The sequence below is a fragment of the Passer domesticus genome, unplaced genomic scaffold, assembly GCF_036417665.1.
Source record: "Passer domesticus isolate bPasDom1 unplaced genomic scaffold, bPasDom1.hap1 HAP1_SCAFFOLD_130, whole genome shotgun sequence".
NCBI classification, from domain to species: Eukaryota; Metazoa; Chordata; class Aves; order Passeriformes; family Passeridae; genus Passer; species Passer domesticus.
In genome coordinates, this window is record NW_026989922.1 from 78399 (window position 1) to 102500 (window position 24102).

Sequence of the window (24102 nt, forward strand, 5' to 3'; positions counted from 1 at the left end):
TTGTTTTCTCCATTGTCCCTTTCCATTGTCATGGAGAAGGAGAGAGAGGAGAGGCTTTACAAGGACTACCTCAACAAGAGGACATAGAATGGAGGGAAGGCCTTCGAAAGAATAAACAACCCTCATGCTGCCGCTTTTGCAAGGAATAAATGTCCAAGTTTCTTAATATCCAGCCACAAATCTGTGGAGTCTTGACAGCCAAGAAGCACAGGAACCTGGACACCTTGTTGTGAGAGACTAGAGGAGATTGCTGGCTCAACACTTTTCAGGGGCTTGTATGTGGGGAAGGGGGCAGATCAAGCCTTGCTCTGGTGAGGCCATGCCCCACTCGGCACGCCCCACACCCCCAGGCCTTTATCCCAGCCCAGCAGCGGCCACTGATCCCTGGCACACCAGAGGCAATGCCCCACACCTGTGTCTGGAGCCCCTAACCCAGCTCCTAAATGGCCAGGTGAGTGGGAGCCCCATGTGGGGGAAGGCCCCAGGAGAGCCAAAGGCTATTTACCTTGGGATATGTGGCCACCATATGTCTTGACCCTACCTCTTCTTGGAATTTCTATCAGCTGAACACCACTGGAACCAGGAGTGATAGCTATGTTGGTTCTTTTCTGTCATTCTCTTTTTCTCTTTCTTCTCCCTTTTCCCTCCTATCAGATTTTTGAAAATAACTTAAAATGTAACAGGTTTAGTAATCTAAATGTAAATTAACTTACTAAGATTACAAGTTGAATGGGCTAAATTAATGCTTCATAGAATGTTTTATGTTGATTGAATCCTGCTCTAAATTATTTTTGGCTTTAAAGTTCTCTGATTTTCAAATGTTGCCAGTGAAGGGTTTTGATGTTGTTCCGAACTCTTGAGAACATCTCGTCAGTATTTCTCCTGCTTTTCTAACTTAGAGTACATGAACAAGTTTAAATCCTTTTAAAGTATCTCATAGAGCAACGTTTTTGGAGGCTTGCATTTTAATTGGCACAGCAAGCAGGGTACTCTTGAGGTGATATGGGCCTTTTATACAGCATTAACTGTTCATGACATAATAAAGGAGAAATAAATTTTCAGTCAAAGCTGCTCTTTTCTGGCAGAAAAGTAATAGAATCCCACGCAGAAACTGATCTGAACTGCTCTCCAGTGACGCACTTGCTAAAAGCTTATATAGAAAGCTTGTCCAGCCCTAAAGAGAGATGGGGATGGAGAGAAACTAGCACCATCCACAGTTACTTGTGGAGAAAGATGAAATTTGGTAGAAGAAAATTAAAAACTCCAAGTAAAGGACCATGCCTGGTATCCATATGCATGGAGGTTTGACTCAGAGCTGTATGGTGCCCATCAGCTGGAAAAGGAGCTGCATCAGCTGCAAATTGCTGAGCCTGAAACAATAGCCAGCCTCAGACCAGAGTAGGAATTGAATGCCAGGATGAAGCCAGCCCCCAAACCATGAGAAACCAGTGAAACACGCTCTTCCAAAGCCAAAGAGCTTTAGAGTTGCAATTTAACACTGCTGGGGAAGGCCTGGAAGCAGTGTTTTCCATAGTCCAGGAACAGCCAGGCCTTCCTGACTGCAAGGTCAGCCCCACAGCCCTTGGGAGGGCTTTACTGCCTCAAAGTCCAACCCCGCCCCTCACCCTAAACTCTGCCCACCCCTATAAAATACAGAGGCAGGATGCCCCAAAGATGATGTCACCTTCCTCTGCTCCCTGGAGGAGAGGTTCAGCTCTGCAAAGCCAATCTTCTTCCCTCCTCATCCCAAGCCCTGCTCACTTGATAAAGAAGGAATTCACTTACCAGGATGCAGTGTCTGGCAGTGATACCTCATTCTGCAACAGAAGTGGTTGAACTACACTGGAAAATAAGCAATGATCGCAAAGAAAGGGAAATGGAGAATGTTTTGCGAATTTGGATTTGGGGGAATGAAATAGAACTTTTGGAGAAGGAAGCACATGGTGAAAAGCGCTGGTCTTTTGCTCAGGGAACAACTTGTGGTATGAAACGTTTGGACCCCTTGCAGAGGGGGGAACCCCATACCATGCATGAGAAACAGCTGATGCCTGTTGACCTTCTTCTGTGTTATTGTAAGTTATTTCAACATACAAGGATCAAAACTGAGAAAACAAAATCTTGGCACCACCTCCAAAAAGTTATTGTTGTTGATAGAAGGTGGTGGATTGAAATATCCCTAGAGGCTCTCTGGAAAGAAAATGGGGATTAAATGGGGACTCAGTTTCCCTGGATTCTTAATGAAGCTTTGCAAACTGCTCCTGCCCTGCCTCCTTCTGGCAGCCCTGGCTATTGGGCCTTCTCTGCCACCAAAGGCTGGAAGCCAAAATGCTGCTGCTAGAGCATAACCCTTAGGAGAAAATGCTTTTATCATCGTGCAAGTTTGTTGTTTTGGTCTCACTAATAAGCCTGAATGTTCAAGAATGTCCTCACTAGTCAGGAGACTGGGTGTACATCCAGACCCGGAATGGAGAGCCACTTAACCAGAAGTGGAAAGGACTTTTGATCCCATGGCTGTGAGATTTACAGCTGGACATTCCTAAATTATGTGATTAAAGTTAGCTCTGGACACATGGAATTGTATTGGACAGTCCAGTAAATGTAACTCTGCTGCAAATAAAGCTGCAATGGACATTTCTAAAGTGAAAAACATTAAATGGTTTCTCTTTCTGCCCATTTCCAGAGCAGTGTCCCTGGTATGGCAGCAAGGCTGTTTGTTCCTGAATTAGTCAACCATCCTAGCAGGACCGTGTACCTAATGACTACAATAGCAAGTATAGCTTTGAGTGCCAGAGGGGTAAGAGACCAAGAAAGAAAAGAGAGCCATGTCTATAGGAGTGTGCACCCTAATGGCAGAGTGGCAAAACTAGCCTTTGTCCCCCAGAAAAGGAAAGAAGGCCAGAAGTTTCTCTCAAGGATTAGGTGAAAAGCCACCTCATGGGACCTCGGGGACTTCAGCAAATACTTGAGGACATCTAATTGGATAGAAGCCAAAAAGTGCCGCTTGATCCATCAGGGAGAAAAAGAAGAGAAGAAAAGAGCTAAGTGCTTTTGTGAAGTGTTTTTACCAGGAGCGGACTGCTGCACCTGGCTCGAGTTTTTCTCTTTGTTATTATGCCTTTTATTAAACCTTTTTGTTTCTAACACTGCAGCAGAAGTCATCCTGCTAATTTTATGCCCCCAGAGTAATAGATAAGCTGTCCTTGGGTGTATTATATTTCTTTTGAGGGCTTATGAGACCTGGCTAAGAAAAAGAAACATAATAGAGCAGAGCTGGGCAGCAGTTGGGGGTACTACAGTGCACTCACAGCCACCTGCCAACGCAGCTGGCCAAAACTAAAACAAGCAAACAGAAGCAAAACCAAACAGACCAACCCTCAAATAATTTTTAAAAATTAAAAAAAAAAACAAACCAACAACCAAAAACCCAAACACTACAGGTGCTTGGCCTAAAGGCCTGGTTACTGATAACATAAGAAAACAGCTATTAAAGATGACACCTGGGACACCAGCTGGCCAGAGCCAATTCCCAGCTATCCCATAATTTGCCTTTCTGTGCAAGCACAGAAGTTTCAGTTGCCCACCTTTCAGAGAGAGGAGCCTGCCAGACCAGGTTGAACATTCAGCAATGTCTACTTCAATGATCTCAAGCTTTCAATCCAAGCCCAAGCTTATGAAATGTGATTCTTCCTTTAATTTCCTAGATTCAAAACTGATTCTTCAGATCTACGCATGAGACAGTTCTCCAGATCTACTGAGGACATGGAATGGTTTGGAAAGCAAACTAAGGAACAAGGCACAAACCCAAATTTTATAGGGCCAGGGAGAAAATTATAAGAGAAAAAGGGCAATTGTGTTTTTATTCCATCATTATTAGCTATAACTTGCAATTGCTGTGGGGTAATTAAGAGTTTATTCAGGTTGACAACTTGAGTCAAAAGTTTATTTCATTCCTGAAGCTGCAGACTTGAAATGCTTCAAGTTCTTACATCCCAGGGGAATCCTGTATGCAAAATACTTGAAAACACATTTTTTATCAGAAAGAAAAAGAGATTTAAGCATTGTTGCAAATGTTTTATATATTCATAGAAATATCAAACTACTAGGTTAATTCCTGAGACTATTTTTATCTTTTGCTCTTGTGCTTATTGTTGTCTTATTCCATATTCTCTTACTGCTTGTAACCCACACTAATCCTATCTCACTGCATGCAATAATAAAGCAAAGAATTACCTAAGGGATGAAAAGAACGCATTCCTCACTATCTTGCATAAGGATGAAAACAGAACATTTCAAAGACTTCAACAACTCATTTCTCTGAATAGGAGCAAAGAAATAAAAGGCAGCAAGCTTTAACCACTCCACAAATTCCAGCTCAAGTAAGAAGCTCACAAAGGGCACTAAGGCAGGGAGACGTGGACACGTGCACACCATCACCTCATCTGACAAAAATGAACCTGTTTCACAGCACCAGGCAGTTCATAGAGCCAAACTCCTTCCCCAGCCCCATGGGAAAGCAGTGTCAAGGCACAGGAACCGGGAAGTGTCCCAGGGTGCAGAGATAATGCTCCCAGCATTTGAGCCAGCAGCACTGGCTCAGACACACTGAAGTTCAGCTGTTGCTGTGCAGCAGTTTCTTCACACTGCTAAGTTTCATGGGGGTGGCTGTATTTTTCACAACAGCCACTTCAGTACAGGATGGGCGTAGTGAAAGGCACTGCAAGCTCCTTTGCCCTCGGTGGATGTTTGCCATGGAAGAGCATACTCAAGCTGGCTCTTCTAAAACCCAGGGTCCTTGCTCCCTTCAGTGTGCTCAGCACGACCTTCAACTCTATGGTGCTGTGCAACTGGAGCAGCAGGACAGGGACCTCTGCAGCCTGAGCTGCCCTTGTTCCTCTCTGCCCGTGCACAGACGACGGCGTGGAAGAGAACGGCAGCAGGGCCCTGCGTGTCCCCGGGCTCAGGATTTGTGCTGCTTCAGCTCCACAGAGAGAGCCACGAGTCACGTGAAAAAGCCAAAGTGTTTATTAAGGGAAGGCAAAGCAAAGGGGTGAACTGGGAGGGAAAAACGTGGATGGGCAGGGTGTGGGGGCTGGAGGGAGGGAGCTGCCAACAGGGAGGGAGAAGGCAGGAGCTCCTGAAGCTTGCCACAGGATCAGCTGTGACCAGCAAGAGCTGCTGGGCCTGCAGCTGCAGCTGGTCCCCTCTGCTCTGCAGGTGGTTCCATCTTCAGTGGGAAGTGGGGGTGGCCAAAGGACACTGATTCTTCCCATCCTGCAGGCGCAGTTCGGCAGATCTTGCGTCGAATGTCAGCTGGACAAATTGCTTTATAAAGGAGGGGCACTCGTATTCGCTCAGAGCTTGAAGGGCTGGAAAAGAAAGGAACAGTGCCACGGTCAGAGGCCTGATTGCTGGAATCCAAGCAAAGCCTCCTGCCAGGGCCTTCCCACCCAGCTTTGCCATGGCCAGGAGGGAGCGGCAGACAAGGGCTTTGGCCGGAAGGCGCTGGCCTCGCATCCCCTACGTGTCCCTGAAAGCTCTCCGGGCTGTGGCCCCACTGTCCCTGGTCCACACAGAGAGCAGAGCCCTGGGCAGCCCGGGCAAGGATTGTAGCTCTGGGGCCAGGATGTGCAGCTGCCCCCGGCGGTCCCCGCTGGCACACGGCTGCCCTCACTCACCCTCACTGAGGACCTGGAGCTCCTCCTTCTGCCCCATCAGGAGCACTCCGGCCACCCCTGGCAACACAGAGGCTGTGGCGGCCCCAGGCGGCACAGCTGCCCGACACGGGCGCTGCCAGCCCCGGGGCCGCACGCCCTCCTCCCCGGCAGGGCTCAGCCCGGGCCCTGCCGCTCGCTGCCGCCCGAGGGAGGGCACGGCTGCGGGAGGGCGGCGGCAGCGCCGAGGGCGGGCGGGGCTGCAGCGGCCCGGGCGCGGCTCCCGCTGCCGGGGCAGGGCCGGGCCGGGAGGCGGGGAGGGACGCCGCTCACCGATGATCCTGACGGCCGCCTCTCGCAGGGGCCTCTGCGGGCTCTGCAGGCGCGGCAGGGCCCAGCGCAGCTGCTCGGCCGCTCGGCTCTCGTCCTGCAGCAGCTGCGGGGAGCGAAGGCTCGGCGCGGGCTCTGCCCCTCGGCCGGGCGCTCCCTGCGCCCAGCACCGGCCGAGCCGGCCCGCACGGCCCAGGGCAGGGAGCGGCGTGCGGGGCGCGGGCTGGCGGCCCCGGGGGCGGCGCTGGGCAGGGACACAGCTGCCAGCCCCGCACACTGAGCACCGGGGCCAGGGGGCTTCTCCAGCCCGCGGCTGGCGCTTCCAGGCTCTCCTTACCAGGTGCTCGGCAAACTTCATCCGCTGCTCCTTCCTCAGCAGCTCCTCCATGTCCCTCCTCCTCAGGAACCGGGCCGCACAAAGCAGTGTTTTCAAAGAGGCCTGGAGAGCAGCACACAGCCAGAGGTGGAACCAGAGCCCAGGGCACAGGACCTGTGTCCCTGTGCCAAGGCCATGCAAGGCTGCAGCCTGCCGGCTGCCAGGGCTGGAGGCAGCCGAACCCCTTGCCAGGGATGCAGCAGCATCACACAAAGCCTCACCTTGGCCACACGCCGGTTCTCATCATGCCAGCGCAAGAAGAGAGGAAGCAGGCTGCGGCTCACAATTCTTGTCAAAGGCTTTTTGCCCTCTTCCACTACCAGCTCCATCACCTTGCTGAAGAGCTGAATGGAGAGCAGCTGCACATGGCTGCTGTCCTGGAACAAAGGAAAAGACCTCAGCACCAACTACTCCAGGCCCAGCAGGGCAGAGGCCTAAAACTGCACAAGATACAAAATTTCTAGGCAGCCTGGAGTGCTCCTGGCTGGGGGCACAGAGCCTTACATTCTCAAAGTGTGGCAGGAGTGGTTCAGCCAGCTTCAGGGCGGTGATGCCGGGTATCTTGAGGTCTTTCTCCTGGAGCATATATGTAAGCACGGAGAGGATCATCCCGACCATCTCTGCATCGGGATCAGCCAGCTGCTCCAGCAGGTGTTGATACAGGCCACGTATTCCTCCACTCTGTGTGCAAGACGAGGCTGTGCTGTGAAGCTGAGGACAGCTGCAGCAGCAGCAGCTGCTTGGGGCACTCGGGCAGCTGAAGCGGGAGGCAGGAGAGCTGGGAGCAGCTGCCTCTGGTGCCAAAGGCCAGCCAAGCCCAAAGGTCTGTGTTCCCCAGCCCCACGCTGCCAGCGCGGCTTCAGCCACTGCCCCCTTCTCACCAGCGAGGGCTCCTTGCTGAGCACCACGAGGCCTCTGAGCTCCAGGCGCAGCCTGTCCCTGCACTCGCTGGGCAGGTGCCTGGATACGACCAACAGGGCACTGTGACCGTGTTTGCTCAAGTCCAGACACTCCAGGAGCTGAAATGCACAGGGCAGTGATGGGGACCTGGCCAGCAGGAGCCCGGAGCTCCACAGGGCCGGGCCCAGGCAGCAGCAGCGGGCGCGGGCAGCGTCCCAGGGGCTGCAACTACCAGAGGGCAGAGAGCTGGGAGGCAGCTCAGCCAGGCAGCGCTGGCCATCAGGCTTACCTCCACAAAGAACGCCAGGGCAGGCAGATGCCAGCGTGGCTGCTTCCCGATGAGCAGGCTGAGCAGGTGCAAGGCGATGCGGGAACACAAGGGGGCCAAGCCACGGCGCATCTCCCTGGCAGGGTGAAAAAGGCACCAAAGCCCTAAGCCAGGCAGGAAAACCTCTCCCGGGACTGACTCACAGAGGTCTGATCTGTCCCTAGCACCCTGCCAGGGGACGTGGGTGCTTTGGGAGACAGCTGCTCCCGGGCACCCTCCTCTGCCAGCCTTTTCCAGTCTGCTTGGGTGCCCCTATGTGACAAGGCACTCTGGCCCAAAACCACGGGGACTGTGTGGGGCACTCCGGGCACAGGGCACAAATGCTGGTGGTGGTGGCGGGGAGAAGGGGCTCTCACCTGGCCAGCAGACCGACTGCATAATGCTGGGTGTCGGCACAGAGCAGGGTGTCCCAGACCTGCTTGCACTCCAGAGCCACCAGCTTGTTCTCAAAGCCCAGTTGGCAGAGCAGAGCCTTCACGGCCTGCACTGCAAACCTGTGTGCCGAGCAAAGGCCAGGTCACACTGGGAGCGCTGGCACTGGCCACAGGGCCATGGGAAGGACAGGGTGACTGGCACCTGTTAGGCTTGGTGGGAAGGCGGTGTTCCTCCTGGCACGCTCTCCAGAAGTTCTCAACCTCTTCTGGTATCTGCTCTGTGGTGGCGAAAACTTGGAAGAGCAGAGCCACAAACAGCTGGGCCGAATGAAGGACTACTGCGTCTTGCCACTCGGGCATGTGGGCAATCTTCCACAGCACCACAGTTGCCTGCAAGGAGAGAGCAGCCCGAAGCAGCGCTCAGTACCCAGCTGTGCATGTGGCAGGGCCCAAGGGGAAACGCAGGGCAAGCAGCCGGCCTGCTGGCCCTGAGCCTGCCCCTAGCCCAGCTTTCAGCCCAGCAGCTGAGGCAGGGAACTGCAGGGCGGGGAGAGCATGGAGAGGCAACCCGGAGGGTGAGCAAAGGCCAGTTGCAGAAACTCACAGCCAGGGCAAAGACGGCCTCATTATCCCCACTGTAGAAGAACATGCTGTACAGTGGCCTGTCCTCTATCACAGAGAACAATGCTGGAAGCACCTTCTGCACTGCGGGTCTTGACGTGCCGATGCTTCTCCACATCAGTACAGCAGCCCTGGGAGCAGAGCTGCACGTCAGTACTGTGCCCTGTGCAGCTGCGTGGGGCCGGGTGACAGAGCCCTGGTGCCCTGAGGGGCAGGGGGGAGCATGGCAGCAGCTCAGGAAACAGAGGGGCCCGAGGGTCCTGGAGCTCTCTGCCTGTCTCTCTGGCAGACCCCACTGGACAGGCTGTGCAGGGTGAGGAGTCCTATGGGCCGGTGAGCACCGAGCTCTTGAAGCCCTTGTGCCCCGTACCTGTCACAGGATGGGGCACAGCGCAGGAGGCTCATCACCACATTAGCAGGGTGCTCTTCAGCCAGGCTCAGAAAGTCTGTTTCCAGCCCCGTGTCCGCAGTGACACGGGACACGAGTCTCTGGTGAATGTCCCCCACCCTGGCTGCCACCTGGAGGAGGCATGGGGATAGCTTGGAGTGCTGTCTAAGGCAGCAACTTGCCCACCTTCCCCCAGGAAGTGCTTGCCTTCCCACCCCACTGTGCTGGCCTCAATGGCTGAGGGGGCCCAGGGGACGTGGCCTAAGGGGCCACACGATCCTGGGAGGCCTGCAGCCCTGGCCCCAGGCTGCTTACCTGCTGCTGAGATGAAAAAATATCCAGAATGGGAGCAGGAATCCCAGTCCAAGTGGGCGTGCTGTTCATCTTTGAGATGGCCCGAGTCCTTGGTGTCCTTCTGTGGCTGTTTGTGCTGGCCGTGCCCTCAGTGAGGGCCATGACAGCCTTCGCCTGGCCCGCAGCTGTTGCCCTGTCCAAGGTTGCTGCGTGCTCAGAGGACGCCGCGCTGGCACCAGGCCGTGCCCGCAGCTCGCCGGGCCTGGAGCCGAGCTCGGCCCTGCCCTCGGTGGCGGTGGCGCTGGTCTTTCTGCGCCGAACACACAGGAACCTCCGCAGTGCCTGCAGCAGAAGGAAGGGCGGGAAGAGAGGGACGTTCCATGGTCTGCTCCAAGCGCGGGGCTGTGCCGAGCAGTGCCAGCAGGCCTGGCCCAGGCGGGGATGGCCGCAGGTACCTGTGCTGCTCTGCGGAAGCATCCGCGGGTGGGATCCTGTTCTCGTGTCCCATCCTTTCCTGCATCTGGCAAAGAGCAAGTGCAGCCAGAGCTGAGGGGCTGCAGGAAAGGCTGGAGAACACAGCCCAGCCCTATGATCCCCAGGCAAGGACAGCCCTGGGATGCCCAAGAGACAGAGCACGGCCACCGAGAGGGCAGCCCTGACCCCTCTTCCATCCTGTCCGTGGGTATGTCCAGAGGGGCAGGGATGGGATGGGGCCAGGTTGACTGCAGGCACCAGCCCTGCGGCCCAGCCCTGCCACTCACCGCCCTGCAGTGGTTGCAACTGCTCTGGCTCTGCAGGCTGCTGCGCTGGGGCAGCTGCAGGGCCATTCTTTTTCTTCCCCCGAAGCATCCTGAACAGGCTGAGCACTCTGCCTGCCATCCCGCTGTCTGACCTCGAGGGCACGTTCGAGACAGATGCCTCTGCAAAGGTCCAAGTCAGCGGGTGCTGCAGTCCCGCCTTCCAGGTGCCTGCGACAGAGAAGCCTCAGGAAGGCCACAGGACAGCAAGTCCTGCACTCTGGTCTCAAGGGCTGCTGTCGGAATGACAGGAGACTCCTTGTGAGTGATGGAAGTCACCAAGTCCCACGGCCTGGCCACGAGGGCACCGGCCGCAGGGATGGGAGATGCCTCAGGAAAGCTCTGAGTCACCAAGTCCTGCAGTCTGGCCGCAAGGCCAGCCACAGGAGTAACGCCTCGGAAAAGCTCCGGGTCAGCAAGGAACGAGCCGGCTGTGTAGGGTCTCCTCACAGCACTGCTCTCTCCCGTCCTGTCCCGTTGTGTGCACCGAGCACTGGGGCCTGCCTGCGTCGCCGCCAGCACCTATGTCAGCGTGTGTCACAAAGGGCTGCTGGCACACCCTGTCCAACTCCGTTCCACAGTGACCGTGCTGCAGCGTGTCACAAAGGGCCCTCAGACACGCTGCCATGTGCCCTGGGGCCTCCCCCACCCCACCCAAAGTGCCTCCAATTGGAAGGAATGTGTTGCCCCAAGTGTCTAAGGCAGCCCGGGACACACCAAAATCAACCAAGTGCTCAGGGAAGGACGCTCCACAGTGCCTGGCTTGCACAGCCCAGCCTGGTGCTGACCCTGGAGCAGAACAGCTTCCAGCAAGCAAGAGGTGAATGCATCTTGCCAAGAGTTAAAACACAGCAGACAGGGACGTGGCATTAGTGTGTGCATAAAGGCCTTTGAATTCACAGCTCTCCATGAAAGCTTTGGGGCTCTCATGTGGACAGAGACGATCCGTCTCAGACCTGTGCTCAAAGCGGGGGAACACACCCTACCACAGGTGCTTGGCTTGGTCTCCACAAGCCCGGCAGATGTCAAAGCTGCTCTTCACATCCTTCCCCCTTCCCTGCTCCTCTGCCAAGTGCAAGGGGCCTCAAGGACTGAAAGGAGCGCAGGGAGCCAAAGGGAGACAGCTGCACCTACCTCACTGGGGGCTCCTGGGCGTGGGCATTGGGGGCGAGAAAGCCAGATTTTCAGGAATAACGTGGGAAAGCACCATTGTCTACATTAGGGAAAATTCATTCCTTTCCCATGATTCAAATGCTGATTCAAATGCTGTACTCCCTTTCACATCTGTACCCTTTGTATCTTTCATTAGCTACTCCTGTAAAAACTTTTCCCCTCCCCATCCCCCTCAACATGTATCACGCCACCCTTTGCCCTCCCCACGAACTTTCCAATGACCCACGAGTTGGGTCATTTTGTGCCTAACCCCTCTTGCTTGCTGCTGTGCCTAAAAACGGTAACTTTACCCAAGGACATTGCACTCACCCTGGTGTCCTTCTAAATGGTTGTTACCCGATCCTGCTGTCCCTCTGACTCACCGTCCGTTCCTCAGTTTATCTTCCATCTTTTCCTATCACTTTTGGACCTTGCAATAACTCAGTTGAAATTATCCAGGACTCGAGCTTCCCTCTTTCCATCTGGTGAAAAGAAACATCTAGCCAGGGTAGAGCAGGTGGGATTCTGACCCTGGGACCTGGGGAAGCAGTTGCCTTGAGAATCAAGCTCCAAAGACACTTCCCCAAATGTCTGCATTTCCCAGAGAACACCAACACACACGTCAGAAACCCTGGCAAGGCTGAATTCCTTCTGCTCCTTGCAGCACAGGCACTCCAGCTCGAGCTCATCTTCCTTCCCCCAGCTCTGTGTCACTTCCTTCCCCACGCCCACGTGTCGCTTTGGGCGCGCAGCCCCGGGCCCCTACAAACACGAGCTGCCCGCTGCCTCTGCACGTGCCTGAACTCCTGCCTGCGCTCACGGCAGCAAAACCAGGCTGTTCCCAGCCAGGGAGCGGAGCCCTGTTCCCGCAGGAGGCTCTGGTCAGCCCCTTGCAGGACGCTCCGCTGTGCACGCAGCACTTCTCCTGCCCGCCCAGAACGCTCCTGGCACAGCAGAGCACAAGCTGGCCGGCTCTGGGCTCAGCACACCCCAAACACGGGCACAGGAAGACGCAGCGGCTGTTTTGCAGCCATGCCCAAGACAGCTGGGAAGGGTCACCTGCCTCTGGTCTCACTTGGTTGGCTTTCTGACTGGGCCTGAGGCAGGGGCTGCGATTCCTCACTTGTGGGGAGAGCAGAGCTGCCGGAAGCACACCCAGCCTGCAGGCACTGCCTGACAGCGCTGCGGCCACTGGGACGCTCGCGCCTCTGAGTCACAGCCACTGCCCTGCTGCTGCTGCTGCTGCTTCATTTGCTTTGAGGCACACCCAGAGCTCACTGTTATGCCATCATGGTGTCTGGTTCTGCCCTCTTCCTGTCCCTGTGTATGCATGGAGCATTGCTGTGCTTTCAGCAAGCTCTTGGGGAGAACTTCCAGCATGGCAAGCTCCTCTGCCCTCGGTGGATGTTTGCCATGGAAGAGCATACTCAAGCTGGCTCTTCTAAAACCCAGGGTCCTTGTTCCCTTCAGCGTGCTCAGCACGACCCTCAACTCCACGGTGCTGTGCAACTGGAGCAGCAGGACAGGGACCTTTGCAGCCTGAGCTGCCCTTGTTCCTCTCTGCCCGTGCAGAGACGATGGCGTGGAAGAGAACGGCAGCAGGGCCCTGTGTGTCCCCGGGCTCAGGATTTGTGCTGCTTCAGCTCCACGGAGGGAACCACGGGTGAAGTGAAAAAGCCAAAATGTTTATTAAGGGAAGGCAAAGCAAAGGGGTGAACTGGGAGGGAAAAACGTGGATGGGCAGGGTGTGGGGGCTGGAAGGAGGGAGCTGCGAAAAGGGAGGGAGATGGCAGGAGCTCCTGGAGCTTGCCACAGGCTCAGCTGTGACCAGCAGGAGCTGGGCTTGGAGCTGCAGCTGGTCCCCTCTGCTCTGCAGGTGCTCCCATCTTCAGTGGGAACTGGGAGTGACCAAAGGACACTGGATCTTCTGAGCCTGCAGATGAAGTTCGGCAGATCCTGTGCTGAACATCAGCTGGACAAATTGCTTTGTGAAGGAGGGGCACTCATATTCGCTCAGGGCTTGAAGGGCTCGAAAAGGGAGGAACAGAGAATAAAAAAGTCTTGACTAGCATTGATTTGTTTGTTGTTTGTTTTTTAAAATTTTCTCGTCTCTTGATAGCTTAAGAGTTCCAGTCTATCTATTTTTTACATTTCTTTTTTTCGGTTATTTGTTTTTCTGATCTACGGAAATCTATAATATCTTCTCAGCTTTTTTTTTTGTTGTTGTTGTTTGTTTGTTTTGTTTGTTTGTTTGTTATTTACATCATGACTGCCATGGTAAGTTACTACCAGACAACAAAAACTTTATGCACTTTGTGTTTGCACTGCTGGAACCTGTGTCAGCTGTGTCATGCTCTTTGTGTGCCCATAAGGTGTGACAAGGAGCAGCTGTAGTGGATGTCAAAGGAGTGCAAGGAGGGGTGGAGGAATCAATTTGCATTCCTTAGAAAGAAGAGAAACAGAAGTACTGAGATGGCTTTACACTACTTCTGCGATGGATTTCTGGCATATTGTAATACAATTATCTACAAGCAGGAAATCAGCAGGCTGCTGAAAGAACTACAGCAGAGAGCTGAATATCCCTAGTGCTGAAGGGCAAGGGATTTAATTTGTCCCTAAGTTGGTAGGGATCTCATTGTGTGATAAAGTAAATAAACAAATTGTGGGTAAAATAAATCTGCGCACATCCATGTTGAGACACTGACTGGCGAGGTGTCTGGATGTTTTGTGCATAAGAATCTCTAACCAAATACCAAATTCTAATTGACTTTCACAAGTGAATTCATACTGGATTTCACAAAGGCAGTTGTCAATGCTCTGCAGTTGAACAGCTTCTTGAATTAGGAGAAACTTGCTCACTATTCTGAGCAGACTGCATTCTGAAAGTGCAGGTGAAAGAGTTAAAAAATCCCATCAAATATGACTTAGCAGAGAAAGGATTTCTAAAAATTGCATTGTAAATAGAAGCATATTTTTCTGATTTTACTTTCATTGTTCTGTAAAATTAGGATGACTTTTATGAATACAAGATTTTCTGTTTATTGAACAAAACAAATTCTTTTTTTCTTTACAAATGTTTGCATAAATTAAATACTATTTCTATATTTCAGAAAGCTGTGGGAGAGCTGTGGAGAGTTCTGTTTAAATCACCCCAAGTGATTTCTAAATCACTTCTAAATTGTTTAAATCATCTCCAGCCTATAAGATAGGAAACTCTTTTTGTTAGAGAAGCAGCTAACCCTGTCTCTTCATACTTGAAATATCTGATGCTTTGAATAATACATGACATTTGAATGCTGATTTTGCATTTGGGACCCAGATCATCTACTAATCTTTAGGGATATTGAGACCTGATATCCATCTCGGCAGCTTGCTTTATGCAGTAACCAGCTGCAAGCAACTTAAAGAACATCAGCTGTGAGAGTCACTTCTAAAACTTCCTGTCTCCAAGGTTAAATTATTTAAACAAATACTATAGGTTTTTAATAAGATGTAAAATGTATAAGGAAGCTTTCAGAATGGCTTAGTGAGGTATAAATGGACTGTGATTGACTGGAAATACACCTAGGTGCTGTGATGGTTCCTTTTTGCTATGGAAGTGTGAGCCTGCTGTTACTCCGGAATGACAGACTTCATTGTCAGGAAAACAAGAGGTTGCATAGAGCAAGGAGTTTCCAACAGTGCAAACCAGCACCAATCATTTTGCAAGTCAGGACAGCCTTCAATCACGTTTCTTTCCAAGTTTCATATTGGATGCTCTCATGACTGTTTTCTGTTCACAGACTCATCTGGAAAATGTGAAGATCCTGAGCTGTTTACACTGACTAATCCCTCAGGCTAGGAAATAGAGCAGAAAACAATGCATGTGACAGACTCCTTAATTCTTTTATGATATCCATCTTTAATAGGCATCCTGATGGCACACAAGAAACCTGACTGCAGAGTGGTCATGCATACAGAGCACATGTCACTAGTTGCTCAAAAGTGGGCCTGTGGGTATTTCAGGCTGAGTGGGTGGGTGTTTTCTATATCACATGCATGTGACAGCTCTCTTCATGTAGTAGGTGAATGTAGTAACTGATGTTCCACCACTAACATTTGTTTAATGCAATCAAAGAAAAGGGTTTTTTCTTTACATTATTTGTTTCTATATATCCAACTCTGTATCATAATGGATTCTGAAAGCCATAGTGACTTTTTCATCTGCTGGGTTTTTGTTGGTTTGTTTTTTTTTTTAAAAGAGGTCTAATAGCACAGTTAACACAGTTGAATTATTTCTCCATGTAAGAAATTTCACTCCATTTTCCGCTTTCCACATTTATTTAGTTTATTTTCATCAGGTGCCAGCTTGCTGTCCAGAAAACCAATCTCATTCCATATTAGTTTGTGATGAGGCCACAGGGCAAAACAAAGCAAAAAGAATAGGAAAAAAGTAGCCAAGAAAAGAGAAGCCCTTGACCTCCTTCCTTGATGTGGCAGCCTCGTTTGGCTGAAATATAAGTGTTGTAGTATAGATGAAAGTAATTCCTCTAATACAAGAAGTATAAATTTATTTCTAGCTCCTCTCAGTGTGGAATTTGTGTGCTAGATTTGGATAGTTAACACTTTGTGACAGGAGTCATGATTCAGCAGAAAATATTTTCTATTTGAAAAACTCGCATGACTGATAGCTGGTGAAAACCCAACACAAGCAGAAAGTTTGTTTGGCCACCCTGTCTTAAGAGCCTCACTCCTGAGTGAAATTGGCAAAATGAAGCCAAGATCTTTCCAAAGGCTCGGGCCTGTTTATTGAAAGTCAAGACAAGCGCAGAGGAGAGCCCAGGGTGAGCCTGGGACCTGGGCGGCAAGTCCGAGTTCCAAGCTAACAATGCTGCGTGCTGCACAGGGTGTTTCCTTGGGCACGGGCTGGGCAGAAGGACCCAGGTGCTCAGCACCCGGGGCTTTTAAAGTCTCTTAAAGCCACAGGATTGGTGCGCTCTCAATCCACCTGTTGCATGCTCCTTGTCTTGGTTGTTGGTTGCTCCATAAGATGGTGCATCTCTGGCCAATCATTCCAGAGTTCTGAGGCTTCATTGGCTGGCTGCTCTTGCAATCATGTTTCATATTAATGTCATCATCTCATGAGGCGTTTTCTAGAAAATTCCCTCACCCAGATCTCACCACCCCCTCTCTAGTGAGGATGCATTCCTATTTCAGAACATTTAATTCCATAACTTACTACTCTATAACTTACTACCTAAATTAAGTATAACAATTGATTGCATTAATTAACAAATCATGACCCCACCTACAAAAGCTAACTTTATTTATAACCCTACTGCCAAGAATTTGGAGCTCTGTTCCTGCGCCTTTCTTGGCAGGGCTCCTGGGGCAGCTGGTTACTGTGCCAACACTACCTGTTCTTCTGTATCAGATACAGGAGTGATGAGAGAAAATAATAAAACACAGTGTAAAGCAGAGCTCCTGAAGAAGGGACAGCCACAGTGTGTCCTTTTGTTGTTCAGAAGCTTCTCACCGTCAGGGAAGGGAGCAAAACTGAATGTAGGCCTGTGATGGAAACCACATCAAAACCTACCACTTTAAACCTGAACTGGAAACGCAATGGTCCTCTTGTGGTATTCACATATTCTGTGGACAGAAAGAGACTTCATTCTCTGCCAGGATTTTCCTGAGAAGCTGTGAGAAAGCTCAGAGAAAACAATTCTTCTCTTAATCTCTGCACCTGTTGTTGCGCACGTGTGGAATGTGTTCTGGAGGTTGTTTACCAAAAGGTAGTTTCCTAATTGGACTCTGGTGCTGGTGTTGGATTCCTTGCCCAATTGGATCCAGTGTGTTGGACTGGCTGGGAATGGAGATGGGTTTTTCCTAGTAGTATAGTGTAGTAGTGTAATATAATATAGCATAGCTTAATAAAGCAATTATTCAGCCTGTACTATACTATAATATAGTATAGCTCAATAAAGCAATTGCTCAGCCTTCTGCAATCATGGAGTCAATGCACATTATTCCCCCCGTTCGAGGGCCCCCTGCCACAGAATAATCCTATAAGGATTGATCAATGGCCTTTAACAGAGAAAAAATTAAATATCCTTAAGAGATTGGTAATGGAGCAATTACAGGTCCAAGATCACATCACACCCATGAATAGTCCCGGGAATTCACCAATATTCCTCATCCACAAGAAGACATCGGGCTCCTGGAGGTTGCTTCATGACCTGAGGAAGATGAATGCAGTGACTGAAGACATGGGACCTCTTCAGCCTGGACTTCTTTCTTTAAAAATGTCACATTAAAAATGTGACTTTGTGGTCTCATTTTTCAATGGGACCTTTCTGAGAGATATCCTTTGTTGAGAATAGAATAGGTTTTTCTTCCCTACAGGTTTCCAAAGACTAGTTTTACAGTGTTAGGGATGATAGCACAAATTGTCATTAAGGCCAGAACAAGATTGTTCAGTTTAGCAAGTCAAAATTTGTAGTTATCTATTTACCACTGAAAAAAAGATTCTCTTGATTGGACAATGCAAAATTCTGATGATTTACAATATGCCTTGTTAAATTTTCCAGGTATTTGTTCTGTTCCTTACGTGGCTCACAAATTATTGCAAGCAAAATTGAGTTTTAGAGAGGAACCTATGTTAAGTGAGGAACCTTTAAAGGCAATAACTCTCTTCCCTGATGGATCTGGGAAAAGTCATAAATCAGTTGTAATTTGGTTGAACTAAACATCTACAACCTGGGAATCAGATTTTCAAATAATAGAAGGATCTCCTCAGATTGTTGAGCTTGCTGCTGTGGTTCAGGCTTTTCAGCTCTTCCCAAAACCTTTTAATTTAATCAGAGATTCTGTTGCTAATGTGGTTGAAAGATTAGAAGGATCAGTTCTAAAAGATGTTAGTAATGACACTTTATATTGTTGGCTTTCCTGTCTTTATACATCATTGCAATATAGAACTAATCCATATTTTGTTTCTCACATCAGGGCTCATTCTTCACTTCCTGGATTTTTAGTGGAAGAAAATGCGAGAGCAGACAAACTGACAATGGTCATTTCAAACACTTTGCCAAACATTTTTGAACAAGCAAAACTGAGTCATGTCTTTTTTCACTGAAATGTGCAAGCACTTGTGCGAATGTTTCCAATTTCTAAAAGTCAGGCTAAAGCTATCATCAGTACTTGCCCTGAGTGCCAGCTTGCGCAGCCTCCTGTTTCTACAGGAGCGGTCAACCCATGGTGTTTGCAGAGCCTGCAGTTGTGGCAAATGGATATCACTAAATACCTTTCCTTTAGTAAATTTAAAAATACTCATTTTTCAGTAGACACATTCTCTGGTGCAGTTTTTGCTTCTCTTCACACAGGTGAAACAGGTAACCATGCTTGTCAACATTTTTTGCAAGCTTTTGCTTCATTGGGTGTGCCCCAAAAAGTAAAAGTCTGCAACGGTCCCGCATATATATCTCAAAAATGTGCCACATTTTTAAAGGATTGGACTGTTTGTCACCATTCTCCCACAAGTCAAGCAGTTGTTGAGAGGACACATCAGACATTAGAACACATTCTTGATCAAGAATGGGGGGTGGGGTAGAGATCACACCACAGATGAGATTGAACAAAGCTTTATATATTTTTAATTTCTTGAACTGCTCTGTTGCAGAACCTGATCCACCAATTTTTAGGCATTTTTCAAATAACACTCAGGCAAAACGAAAAGAAAATTCCCCTGTTTTAATTAGAAACCCTGGGACAGGACAAATTGAAGGTCCTTTCTGATTAATCACTTGGGGCAAAGGGTATGCTTCTGTCTCTACAGGTGCAGGAATTAAGTGGGTCCCAGTGAAAAACATCAAACCATATCACACCCCAGAAGGTGTTGATGAGTCCAAGACTGTAGAAGCAAGTACGCAGACGTCAGCTGAACAGAGGGATCACAGGTCACACCTGACGTTCCTTGTTCATTGCTGGGACCTGCAAACTCTGATTTTATGCTATTTATAAATGTGTCAGTTGTTGGTTTTGTAGAGCTTTTTTGGCAAAAGTGTGGTTTTTGTTTTGTGATGTTATGGATCCCCTCTATTGGGTTTTCAAAGGTGAAGTTTTTATTAATGGTCAAAAGCAAAGTTTTTAAGTTGAGGAAGATATGGGAGGATCTTTTGCCAAAAATTAGCTGACGAAAAGAATGGAGCAAAATTGAATGATACACTGATGTTGGTTGGTTTTAATTGTTTAACAATTTAATAAACTAATGCCAATGTCACTGTTAAACAGATGTTAACATTGTTGGGCATGCTACCCTTTGAAATAGAGCAGCTGTTGATTTTTTTTTACTGGCACATGGACATTGTTGTGAGGAATTTGTGGATTGTGTTGCATGAACCTGTCTGATCATTCTGAATCCATCCACAAATGTATACAAAAGCTGAAAGATTTGACAGCTCCAATTAAAAAAGATGGTGGGTCCTGGTTAGATGGTTGGTTCCAGGGATGGAGCTTTGCACTTTGATAAAGAGAACTTTGGAAGATAGGTCTATATGTGTTGGGTGTTTTGGTAGTGATACTGTAGTAATAACTTGCACGCCTCAGTGTGTGTCACAAATGATGGACAAAACTATCAAAGAAGTGTTTAGCATATAAGAGACATGGGTAGGAAATGGATTCACAGAGAGTTCTCGAAATCTCACAGAGATGGTGGCTGAAGGTATTGACATAGAAGAAGGTTTTGAATTAAGACCTTGGAACAGGTGAGACTTCTTCTGACGATGACTTGTAATTGCTATCAGACATGACTTATGCCCTTTGAACTGACTGGACTTCTGCAGCATTAAAATTGCTGTGCTGTAATATAGCAAGGCTTAATGTGAGCATAAAGGATGTTTTAAGCAAGTAATGACCAGATATACTATAGTAAAGCTATGATACACAAGGTAGTTAAGAAACAACACGGTTTTGAAGGGTTTTTTTAGAAAAACCAAGAGGGCAAATTATGGGAATCCTTAAAATCAGAAGGTTTTGGGAAAGCTGCAAAAGGCAGGGCTCAAAGACAGCGGAACTGCGATTAGAGCTAAGCAGCAGCCATGAGATAAGTCAGCAGCGAAATTACATAAGACGTAAAAAAGTGAGGGTAAATAGAACAATGGTCTTTGTATTAAAACTTGGCTAGAATAACTTCCTAAGATGCAGAAAAGTATATCTAGTGAGATATTAGGAACTTCTAAGCTTAATAATGGAGCTCTGTGCATTGTATTTTAAGGCTTACAAGTGGGTATTGTATTCCAAAAAAGCAAGCATTGTTTGAACAAAAGGTACCTGTGCTTCTAGGGGTTGGATAGAACTACTGTCAATATGCTTTTGCTTTGTGGGATTGGTCAAAAAAGTTTACCTTTTTAAGGTAAGGTAACATCAAGTTCTTTGTGTTCTGCCGGGGATGTGAGCTGCTGGCATCTTCCCATTGTCATAACCATCTAATGAGAGTGGAAACCAAACAGCTGGAAAACAAACAGCTCGAGGCGTGTTCCTCAGCATTCCTGTCCAGTTCATGGATTGACACAGACCCCCAGCCAGCAATGCTGTCCTCTCAGGAAATGTGGAGGGACATGGAGTTATTCAGCTTTGTGAAGAACAGGCCCCAGGAAGACTTTAGCTCCACTTCCCAAAACTTCAGAGTGGCTTTGAAGAAAGTGGGAAACAGCTTTTTTAACAGGACCACTTACAATAGGATGTGGTCTAATATTTTGAGGGACAGATTGTAAACAAATCAAGTTCTTATATGAACTGTCCATGAGGTAAGTAGACTTCAGGATGCTTGTCTGTGGTTTCCACTGAAGTGTATTTTAGGCAGCTGAATATCATAGGGTTATTATACTGTTATATTATTTACTGAAGAGTCAAAGATGCACCTTCACAACAACCCCCTTTCCTCCCTTTTTCTTTGTATAATAAATAAAAATAAGGGCAAAACATGGGTTTTGAGCTCTGCCTGGGTCTCTTTTTCACTATGAGAACTTGAAAAAAACCTCTTCTGGATGAGGCTTTTTTCAATGGAAAAAGAGAATCTAGGTTTAATAATATATTTTTCTTTACCAGCCAAGTTCATGGCTTGATCAGGATCATGAGCTTGGTTGGGGGAGGTTTTTTGTATTTATACTTTAGAAACAAACTTTTACTAATATCTAGTGCACGAAAACTTTAGACATGAATAACAATGCAAGGAATCCACCCTTCTCCCCGTGTCAAAAGTTATACATTTTGTTAGTGATTTAATAGATGACTTTTAACTTTTAAAATGTGTCTTGGTTTGAAAAGACAGGTGTCTGCTAAGGGAGGAGATCTAAATCCCCTCCAAAGGGTTTTCTCCTCCTCCTCCAGCAGGCTTCTTGGACCTGCGCCACCTTATTGACCAAATTTGGATGTTTGGCAGTGAAAGGCCTGACCCATTTGGAGAGGACCCACTTCAGGCCTGAGGGAGTGGACACACAAGCATATCCCCTCCCCCAGGTGACTAAGTTAAAGGGCCCCTCCATCCTCCAGGTCTCAGGGTCCTTTATGAGAACTGGAGGCTTTTCTTTCGGCTGCAACCGATTGTGATGCCCGAAATGTCTGACGATTGTTGGGGTTAGATTTTCAAAAGAACAGTTTAGAAAATTAATGGTAAACAAGGCCTTGGCGAGTTGGACCTGGGGGGACTCCATCTTCATTGCCGATTGTTGTTGCTGAAGGACCCTTTTGAGGCTCTGATGGGTCCGCTCCACTACCGCTTGGCCTGTCGGGGAATAGGGGATGCCGGTTTTATGTTCTATTCCCCATTGCTGCAGGAAGCTTCGCAGCTCCCTGGATTTATACGCTGGGCCATTGTCGGTTTTTAAGACTTTTGGGATGCCCAGCACGGAGAAAGCCAAAATAAGATGTTTCTTGGTATCAATTGCTTTCTCCCCTGTGTGGGCGGAAGCAAAGACCGCGCCAGAGAAGGTATCTACAGATACATGAACATATCTAGATCTGCCGAATTCAGGAACGTGGGTGACGTCTGTCTGCCACACCTCACAGCTCTGCAGCCCCCGGGGGTTAGCTCCCACGCTGACGGATGGGAGCTGGAAAGATTGGCAATGGGGAATAGAAGAAGGCAGAAGGAAGAAACCTCCACTGAAATGGAAAATGTAAAACCCCTCCTTACAAATTGTTATAGTTTTGAAATTAAGGGGGCCTCTCAGGCAAAGATGCAGGAGCAGGAATAATAGTTCTTTATTAGGGAAGAAAATAAAAGTCAAATAAACAATGCAGTAATACAAAACAACACTGCCAGGATCAGAATACAACCTGACACCTGTCAGCGATGGAGAGAGACGGGGAAGGCTGACTCGGTGATCAGAATCCAATTTTATTGTGGGATACAAACACTTATATACTATTTCAGGAAGACTAGTAATGTTTACTACAATGATTAGGTTAAAATTACGTACACAAACTTATGCATATAACAACATCTCTTGTTTGCAGAGTTTAATGGGATTTTCTTTTTCTGGTAAACCTCTTTGATTTAATTTTCTTGCAATCTAAGTCTATCTTTCAAAGTTCCATTTGCTTTTGGCAAGGCATCCTGTTATCAAATCTCTTATGTTAACCAGGTCCAAAGTCCATCCTCTGCCTTGTGTCCTCCAACACTCCAACAGACACCTGTTGGTCAGGGGGTTGGTAGCAGTCCAATTGGAATGGTGGCTGCCGTCCTCCTGGAGTGTCAGGTGTGGTTCTGTTGAAGCAGCGATCCTGTAGAAAGGTGTAGTCATCCTCTGAAGATCCAGTGGTGGTGTAGATGGGCCTGGTCTTCCTCTGGGAATCCCGTGGAAAAGGCAGCTGCTCCTCTGGGAATCCAGTGGAAAAGGCTGTCCTGGTGTCCAAAATCTCAGATGATATCCAGTTAGGAATGCTTGGCTGCTCCCTCTGCGCAGAGCTTCTCACAATGTGGGATGATGTGGTTTTATCAGTCATGCTGTGGCACTCAATGGCCCATTAACAGCAGATGTGTCCCCAGAGGGAGGATTGGTTGTGGAAGAGATAAAGAAAACTGCCCAATTAAGAGAACATAACAGAGCCACACCTCTTAACAGATGGCAAATAGAATACACACATCACCTTGCAATCTAGGACAAAATGATGACAAGTGGTAGAACTTCAGTGAAAGAACTTTGCAACAGTAATTTGGTTATGACAAATTTATATATTTTTTTAAATGAGTATCTTAGTGGATATCCCTTGGATCTTAACCATCCTTCTTGAAACAAGGCAATAATAATTAGTAGGAGTACTAGGAAAACACATATTAATAGACACACTAAGGTTTCCTTGATGCACAGCAGTTATTGCCTGAAGAAGAAATAGCACATTTTCCCAATTATAGGCCTATTGATTTTGGTCCTAACAATTGCAAACAGTCATAATGAGTATTGTACTATGAACTCTAAGGCGTATTTTACAAACAGTTGTACATTTTTCTAACTTTTGTGTGATAACCCTTCAGTGTGTTTATTAGAGTTTTTGGAACATGACAGCCTTGATTTGAAAAGCTTTGTAGGGCAATGTTGGCTTTCTGTTGGACTTGGTGAGAAAGTGGCCCTCTCTCAGCTGCTGTGAAATGGCCGTGGCATGTGGCCAGCAGCATCTTTTCAGGACGGCTTGCTTGCTATTGCTGACACGGCCCCACACCCTCGCACGCTTCTTTCCACTGTATTTTGTTGGTTGGGCCCCCGCAGGGGCTTTTCCCACACTCTGCTTCTGGCTTTGGTGTCTGCAGCTCTTCTCAGATCCGACCTTGGAGGCAGGCTCGGGAGCAGGGCCACTCCCGATGCAGACACGCCGGGCTCCACGGAGGTGTGAATTTGGAGCCAGCCCACTCGGTTTCTG

The 24102-nt window shown here is 48.7% G+C and overlaps 1 protein-coding gene across 1 annotated transcript; it reads right to left on the reverse strand.

The window, feature by feature from the left end:
• Positions 1-4923: 4923 nt before the first annotated feature.
• LOC135291828 (maestro heat-like repeat-containing protein family member 7) lies at positions 4924-9477 on the reverse strand. Its single transcript, XM_064406079.1, has 11 exons — positions 9284-9477; positions 8951-9099; positions 8564-8711; positions 8162-8349; positions 7942-8079; positions 7547-7661; positions 7239-7376; positions 6862-7038; positions 6579-6734; positions 6319-6420; positions 4924-5366 (listed from the first exon to the last, which is right to left on the reverse strand). The coding sequence occupies exons 1-11, from the start codon at positions 9422-9424 to the stop codon at positions 5352-5354; spliced, it is 1467 nt and encodes a 488-aa protein (XP_064262149.1). The 5' UTR covers positions 9425-9477; the 3' UTR covers positions 4924-5351.
• Between the last annotated feature and the right edge of the window lie 14625 nt (positions 9478-24102).